The sequence below is a fragment of the Cynocephalus volans genome, chromosome 2, assembly GCF_027409185.1.
Source record: "Cynocephalus volans isolate mCynVol1 chromosome 2, mCynVol1.pri, whole genome shotgun sequence".
NCBI classification, from domain to species: domain Eukaryota; kingdom Metazoa; phylum Chordata; class Mammalia; order Dermoptera; family Cynocephalidae; genus Cynocephalus; species Cynocephalus volans.
The window spans coordinates 223,786,282-223,795,139 of record NC_084461.1 but is presented as its reverse complement, the minus strand read 5'-3'; the positions used below and the strand labels follow the sequence as shown (position 1 = coordinate 223,795,139).

The 8,858-nt window shown below is 38.8% G+C and overlaps 1 protein-coding gene across 1 annotated transcript; it reads left to right on the top strand.

Moving 5' to 3' along the window:
* Positions 1-4,015: 4,015 nt before the first annotated feature.
* Positions 4,016-4,972, top strand: LOC134366763 (olfactory receptor 6E1-like). The gene has a single exon (XM_063083169.1). It carries the CDS (start codon positions 4,016-4,018, stop codon positions 4,970-4,972), a length of 957 nt encoding a protein of 318 aa, XP_062939239.1.
* The last annotated feature ends 3,886 nt before the right edge of the window (positions 4,973-8,858 follow it).

The following is an 8,858-nucleotide window of genomic DNA, read 5'->3' as shown; positions in this document are numbered from 1 at the left end:
AATCTTTTCCCATACTTTTTCTTTCAGACTGTTTATATTTTTATATTCAAGGTGGGTGCTTGTAGACATAGCTGTGTTATGTTTCTTAATCTGATTCACCAATTTTTTTTAATTGATGTATCTAGACAATTCACATTTATTGTAATTGTGTACTTTTTACGTCTTAGGGTCTAAGTGTGCCTTTTTGTTTTTTGTTTTCTACTTTTTCCTCTGTATTTCACTTACCTATTTTCTTTTCCCTGCCTTCATGTGGGTTACTTGAACTTTTTTTTTTTTTTTTTTAGAATTCTGTTTTCATTTATCTGTAGTGGTTTTGAGTATATCTCTTTGTACAGCATTTTTAGTGCTTACTCTAGTTACTATTTCCTTTCTGTTTAGAGAACTTCCCTTGGCCATTCATTTATGATGGGTTTGCTGGTAACAACTTAGTTTTCCTTCATCTGAGAATGTCTTTATAGCCTGTAGAGGATTGAATTATTTCCCTCCAAAATTCACTGAAGCTTGAGTTGTATCCCCTAAGTTTTATGTATTAGAAGCTTGGTCCCCACTGTGACTGTTAAAAGGGTGGGAAATCCTATTATGGTGATTGAAAGGTGGAGCCTTGAAGAAGTGATTAGATTGTAGGATTGTGCAGTAGTGAATGGATTAAAAATGGTGGTCAGGGGCGTGGTTCTGAGGGCTTTAAAAGAAGAGAGAGGGGAGTCATCTCTCTCAGTTTCACCGTTTGATACCCTGCTGTCACCGTTGCCACCACCAAGGCCTTCACCAGCTGTGTTCCCTGGACTTTGGATTCTCAGCCTCATAAACTGTAAGCAATAAATTTTGTTTTCTTTATAAATCACCCAGTTTCAAGTATTTGTTATAAGCAACAGAAATGGACTAATACACTTCTTCATTTCTGAATATTTTCATTGAATATAGAATCCCGGAGATAGAATTCTATAAATAGACAGTTCTTTTTTTTCAGCACTTAAAAAATATTGTGCCACTTTTTTCTGGCCTCCATGGTTTCTGAGGAGAAACCCACTGTCCTTTGAATTGTTTTTTCCCCATAAGGTAGTGTGTTATTTCTCTCTTGTTACTTTCATAATGTTTATTTTTAATTACCAGAAATTTGACTAAGTGTGTCTTGCTGTGGGTATTTGGGTTTATCCTGCTTGAGATTCATCCAGCTTCGTGATTCTATAGGTTATGTCTTTTGCCAGATCTGGGAACAGCCCTGCCCTGTTTCTCCTCTTTTATAGTCTCCAATCTCATGAATATTAGATCTTTTGTTACAGCTCTACAGGTCCATGAGGCTCTATTTACTTTTTCTCAGTCTATTTTCTTTCTATTACTAAGACTGGGTAGTTTCTCTTGTCCCGTCTTCCAGTTTATTAATTGCTTTTCTCATTCCCTCCATTTTGCGGTTGAGCCCATCCACTGAGTTTTTAAACTTTCAGTTATTGTATTTTTCAGTTCCAAAATTTTCATTTGGTTCTCCTTTATGTCTTCGACTTCTTGGCCAAAACCTTTTTTTTTTTTTTTTTTGCTGACACATTCTCTTTTTTTTTTTAATTGAAACATAATTGATTATACATATTTGTGGGTGCAGAGTTGACTATTGGTATTTGTGTACGATATGTGATGATCAAATCAGGATAACTAGCATATTCAACACTGCAAAACATAATCATTCTTTGTGTCCATTAACCAGTTTCTCCCCAACCCCCCTCGTCCCACCTCTAGTATTCTCAAAATCTGTATCAAGCATGTTTGCTGCTGTAAACTCCTCGTCATATAATTCTAATATCTCTGTCATCTCAATTTTGGTGTCTGTTGGTTGACTTTTTAAATTCAAATTGAGATCTTTCTAGTTCTTGGTATGACAAGTGATTTTCAACTGAAACCTGGGCATTTTGGGTGTTATGCTACGAGACTCCGGCTCTTATTTAAACCTTGTATTTTATGTTTCTTTGGCTCTGCTCAGGCAGAGGAAGGGGATGCTCCACCTCCTTACTTCCAGATGGGGGTCCAAGTTCCCTGCTTGACCTTTCAGCCCCTTAGTAACATAATGCAATTTGGAACTTAATAAACCCTGGGGGAACTGTATGGGTGCCACTTTGAAAGATTTTCGTGGAAGAGAACTCAGACATTTGGGAGTCCATATATCTGCGTACATAACGAAAGAGTAACTGTGATGTTTGTGTGAGAATTTGCTATTTCCAACAGTGTCCAATTAGTAGCCACCAGGGACCCTAGAGGGACAGTGGTCTCTAGATGGCTTTGCTCTATTTGTAATGACATCTGGTGTGTCTAGGGTCTGTCCACTGGTCCTGTTGGACCCTGATTGGTGTCAAGAGACAGTCCAATGCTAAACATATGATGGGGCCAATTTATATCACTTTCAGTTCTGCTCCCAATGGAGAGACGGGGGAGTGGCAAGCGTGGTGCCCCGGAGTGCATCTCAGAGAAGCACTTTCTGCGTACAAGGGAGCAGTTTGAGTGAGGAGGCTGTCATCTCCCACACTGCCCTGGAGTATTTTCCCGGCAAGTAGGGTCTCTTGTTGGTGCTAGACGGTGCAGGATGGGGGTTTGGGGGACCCGGGGCCAGCAAGGAGGGTATGAAAGCTTTTTGGAATTCCAAGTGAACTCACTCCCAAGTTCTAGCAAAACACTGTGAAAGTATGTGCTCTCCTTTCTTTTCCAGAATTTTATCCAGCTATGTCCAGCTGACATGGAGCTATCTATCAGTTTGGTTTATTCCAGTTTTGGAAAGCTCTGGCTTCTCTAAAGAAGGATGCTTAACAGACAAAGCACAAGTTAAACTTTTCTCTGGGACAAATTAGGGACATCTCAAATGTAAGTGTCTATTTTCTTACATTTCTAACTGCCTAGATCAGCATCTTGTTTTTTTTTTTTTTTTTGGAAGAGTGAAAGAGCAGGAGATAAAGCTCTGGTTTCTGAGAGCTGCGTGTGGGTGAGTATGTGGCCTTACTGGGACTGGGTCATCTTGCCATTCATTTGCTGTGTACTGAGGCAGAGTCTGTTCTGCCACAAAGCTTACCTCACCCACTAAAAAAGTGGGAATATTGGGCTTGGCTAAATCAGACAAGTAGTTCAGAGATCTGAGATGAACACTAGTTGACCAGAGTGACAAATGCTCACATAAGAGAAGCTTATGGATTTAAAGGGTGAAAGAGAATATTTATTCTACCTAGGTAGACAATAGGAGGCAGAACGAATCAGAAAATAATCACTGGAGTCAAGCCATGCAACCTTTCTATCTTCTGGGAGGCATTCCTTAAATATATAGACTGGACGATCAGAAGATAGAAATTCTCCCCCGTACTGACCACTTAGCATGGGATGAAGGGAAAATGCTCCTCTTTTACTGACCCATCTCAGGCTCTAGATCAAAATGGCTGGGCTGTCTCTAACAATCCAATTAGACTTGATCTGTGACTCTTCTAATCTAACTCACTTCAGAGGGCTGCAGTTGGGGCTACAGAGAATTTTCCTACTAATGATGTTAGTGGAAACAGACCTCAAGATGTGATGAAGGAATATTTTTTGTGGGATGACAGACTTCCATGACCATAAGTTTTTTTCAAAGTTACAATTTTCCTTTTGCAATATTCATCTTGTGGCTGCATGATATGTAATCTTACCAGGAGTATGTTGCATAATCATTTACATAACTAAAAGAAAGTTTTTGTTTTTTTCTGCCTGGCAATAGACTGTATAGGAAAATGACTGATAATATTAAGATTACATTATCCTTTATGAAGACTGGTAGCTACATGCACAGTTCTTATTTATTTAGGATATTAGGCTGCATGCAGTATAAAGATATTCATAGATTAAAATAACTTATTTTTACTTAACGTCAGGCAAAAACTACATATAAAATATAACGTTTTAAGATAATAAGTCCAATTGCCACACCTAGGGTATTCACATGTTTAATAAAAGAAAATTTTCTGTTCTTCAGTCATGACACTGCAAGATATCTCAGTGAGCGCTGGCTGAAGAAATGGAACAGGTGAGGACGGGGGATGTAAGGAACAGGTCAGCAGTCCAGGAGTTCATCTTGGAGGGGTTTCCTGCTGTCCGGCACCTGGGCAGTGTCTTTTTCCTGGTGCACCTGCTGGCGTACCTGGCCTCCATCATGGGTAACACGCTCATCATCACCGTTACCTGGGCTGACCGACGCCTGCAGATACCTATGTACTCTTTCCTCAGCAGTTTCTCCTTCTGTGAATGCTGTTTTATTACCACAGTTATTCCTAAATTGCTGACCATCTTTCTGTCAGGGAGGCAAACGATTTCCTTTGCTGCCTGCTTCACACAAGCCTTTGTCTTCCTTTTCCTGGGGGCAGCTGTTTTCTTCCTAATGGCTGTATTATCCCTGGATCGCTACCTGGCCATTTGCAAACCTCTGCATTATCCGACCATCATGAACCCCAGGATGTGTTTCCTCCTGGTCACTGCCTGCTTAGCTTTGGGATTCCTCCTCATGGTAGTTCCAGTCATAATGCTTTCCCAGTCATCCTTCTGTGGCCCCAATGTCATCCCTCATTTCTTCTGTGATTTTGGGCCCTTGACTAATCTCTCCTGCTCTGACACCACATCTGTTGAAAGGTTGTTCTTTGGCCTGGCTTTCTTTGTCCTCTTTACATCCCTCATAATAACCATCATTGCATACAGCAACATAGTAGTCACAGTCGTGCATCTCCCGTCAGCCAAGGAGCGACAGAAAGCTTTCTCCACCTGCTCGTCACACCTCATTGTCCTCTCTCTGATGTATGGCAGCTGCGTCTTCATATATGTGAAACCAAAGCAAACGAACGGGCTGAACTCTAACAGAGAGGCTGCCCTTGTGAACACAGTGGTGACCCCGCTGTTGAACCCTGTCATCTACACTCTGCGGAACAAGCAAGTCCACCAGGCTCTGAGGGATGCTCTGTCCAAGGTGAAACTTCAGAAATAGGATGACAGAGCTTTGGAGGGCAAGGGAGCTTCTTGGTCATCTAGTTCAATTTCCCACCGTGGTGGAAATCTCCTCTACAGAATCGCTGCATAAGAAAATAGCTTATGCTATTTTCACCTAGATGGGTAACTACCTTACTTTGTAATTCAGTATCTTTCACTATTTGAAAACTCAAATTAATTTTCTATATTGTGCTGAAAAATATCTTCCTTGATTTTCTACTCACTGGTCTTACATGAATTCAATTCACACAACATTTATGGAAAGCCTAATTTACCTAAATCAAAGAATACAAAATCTCTAAGCTTAGAATAAAAAAGTTGCCAATCAGATTTAATAATTGCTGTTCACAATGCATTATTTTGTTTGAATTTTCTGATACCTGAGAAAAGATAGAGAGAAACCTTTCTTTACCACTTTACCTATTCAAGGCAAGTTTTTAAATTTTAGAAACAAGTTGTTTCTGAGAATTGAATAAAGTCATAATACAATAGCCTTATGAAAATGAATCAGCAGTGAGCTTACTGAGTTCTCTTTTTGGGTCTGCTGGTTTGGGAGATGTAAATGGCTTAGTGTGAATCCAGGTGGTTAGGATGGACACTTTCACTTTACCATCTTCCAGCTGTATCAAACTTTAGTAATAAAATTGTATTGACCCTTTCCTGGAACACAAACAAAATGAAAACCTCTTTAATTTGTGCATTTTTTCCTGTAATGGATGTTGCTGAGACCTGAACCCAACAGGTAGCTGAAAGGTGTATGGTCCCATACCAAATTCTCTCCTCCTGTGTAAGAGATATTTTCTCCTCATATGATTTTAGGTGTAGGAGCTGCCACTGTCTTCTGGTTACACTAAGATTGACATTTTTCAGCAAGAACCTACAGAACTCATAACTAGAAAAGTTTCCAAGGAAAATAGTGCATTAATAAGAAAAAATGGACTAAAATTGAGTCAGTTATTGTGTTTACAGGTTCATTGAAGAAGAGGCTCCCATCCAAAGGCCACTGTACTAGAAGGAAGGGGGTTCTGTCTCCTCTGATTCCCCACGTACATGCTGTGCACTTGATTTTTAGTGTGTCTGATTTAAATTTTCCTTTTCTGCTTGATTTGAAAATTTATTATATTTTAGACATAATCTGATTAGAAAGGATTTTAGACTTCCAAAGTGTGTTGGGTGATTCAGATTTTTATGTCTTGATTATAAGCTGTTTGGGGGGTTATGGTCTGCCAAGGACAGCTGTGTATGTGTCTCTCCATTTTCCAAAAAAGAGGTTAGATAGATACTTTCTGAACCTAACCTAAAGGCAGGGAACTCCTGGGAGTGCTGAAAACATGCACCTACGTCTCTGGGTGTCAGAACTCTGAACCGCATTCTAGTAAACACATAATCTGGCTGGAAGAAGTGACCATAAGAACCCAAAGAGAAGAGTCAGCTATTCTAGCAACAGCCTTTTATGCCTAGGACTTAGCTCGCTGTGTGCATTTACTATGAAAAAAGAAGATCTCTCTATTCTCACAATAAGTCCATGGGAAACCTGCACCCAGGCATCTCTCCGGGTCATGAAAACCACACTAAATTACATACTCCTCTGCAAAGTGTCTGGAAAGGCTGAATAGAATTCTGAGCCTAATCCATAGCCAATATCCCAGTGAACAAAGCTTGGCTCCTAGAGAGTGACCTTTCCTTAATTTGTCTTGCGGGGGGGAGAAGAAAAAAAGGCGAGCTCATTTTTTAAAAATTAAACTTCTTACTTGGAGATAATCATAGACTCAGATGTGGTTTTAAGAAATAATAGAGAGAGATCACATGTCCCCTTTACCCAGTTCCCCTCAATGGCAAGATCTTGCAAAATGTAATACAACATCACAGCCAGGATATTGACATGGATAAGGCCAAGACGCAGAGCATGTCCATCCCCACAGGGTCCTTCCTGCTAATCTTTTATAAACACACCCACTTTCCTCCTGCTGCAACTGCTAGTCTGTTCTCCATTTCTATGGCTTTTCCATTTTAAGAAATATACATACACTAAGGTACTTCAAAAAGTTTGTGGAAGAATAGATTTCAAAGATAATGTGAATCTTTCCATGAACCTTTTGAAGTGCCCTCATATATAATTATACAGGATGTAGCCTTTGGGACTGACTTTTTTCATTTAGCATACTTCTTCAGAGATTCATCCAAGTTGTTGCATGTATCAATAGCTCATTCCTTTTTATTGCTGAGTATTGTTCCATGGTATGTATGCACCACATTTTGTTTAACAATTTACACACTGAGGGATGTATGGGCTGTTTCTAGTTTTTAGGTATTACAAATAAAGCTTCTCTAAACATTCGTGTACAGGTTTTTGTATGAACATAAGGTTTCATTCCTCTGGGATAAATGCTTAAGAATGCAATTTCTGGCTGCATGGTAGTTGCATGTTTAGTTTTGAAAGAAACTGAGGCTCTGTTTTCCAGAGTGGCTGTACCATTTTACATTCCCACCAGCAATGCATAAGGGACTCAGTTTCTTCACTTTCTCACTTACTGCAATTAGAAATTAGACATCCATTTTTTATTAAGAAATGTAACACTTTCTCTGAAATATCATTACTTAAACCTCCCAAACTATTTTTTTCTTTATTTGAAATTCTTATGAAAATAATTGTAGATTCACATGCAGTTGTAAGAAACAGAGAGATCTATATACACTTTGCCCATTTCCCACCAATGATAACATTTTGCAAAGCTATAGTTTAATATCACAATCAGGATATGGACATTAATACAATCCACCCATCTTTTTTCAGGTTTCCCCAGTTTTATTTGTACTCAAGTGTGTTTACTTTATAATTTTATCACATGTTTAGGTTCATGTACCACCACCACAGTCAAGATAATGGACAGTTCCAACACTGAAAAGATCTCGCCTGTCACCTTTTTATAGGTGCACCCCGTAACCCCCAACCCCAAGCAATTACTATTCTGTCCTTCATTTTAAAAGTGTTCTCATTTCAACACTGTTATATAAATGGAATAATTTTGAGATTGGCTTTTTAAAAGGGATTTTCACAGAGAAAAAGTTCTTATTTTGATCAGGTCCAATTTACCAATTTTTCCTTTTAAGGATCATACTTTTAAAATTCACATGTGAAAGGACACATGGGCTGATTCCAGTTTTTGGCTATTACAGACAAAACCGCTATGAATGTTTGTGTTCACGTGCAGGTTTTTGTGTGAACGCTGGTTTTCATTTATTTGAGATAAATGCCCAAGAGTGCAATTGCTGGGTTGTATGGTAGTTGCATGTTTAATTTTATAAGAAACTGCTACACAGTTTTTGAGAGTGCCTGTATCATTTTACATTCCCACCAGCAATTTATGGGTGATCAAGTTTCTCTGCATCTTTAAAGGTACCTTGTGTTACCACTATTTGGTCAGCCATTCTGGTAAGTGGAGAGTGATATCTCATTGTTGTTTCCATTTTCAGTTCCTTGGTGAACGTTTTTCATTTCCTTGTGTGCCATCCACGTATCCTTTTAGGCGGAATGTCTGTCCATGTGGTTTGCACATATGCCAGTTGAATTTTTTTTTTTTTTACTGTTGAGTTCTGAGAGTTCTCATATTTTAGATATCAGTCTTTTTCAGATATGTGGTTTGCAAAAACATTCTCCCAATCTGTAGCGTGTCTTTTTTATCCTCTTTACATAGATTTTCACAGAGAAAAAGTTTTTAATTTCTAGAGGTCCAATTTACCAATTTTTCCTTTTAAGGATCATACTTTTAATGTCAAGTCTAAGAACTCTTTGCCTAGCATGGATTCTGAAGATTTTCTCTTACCTATTTTTCTAAAAATGTTATAGTTTTATGCTTTATGTTTAACTCTGTGATCCATTTTGA

Coding starts and splice junctions, on each gene's coding strand:
- LOC134366763 (XM_063083169.1), top strand. CDS start 4,016: ATGGAACAGGTGAGGACGGGGGATGTAAGGAACAGGTCAGCAGTCCAG.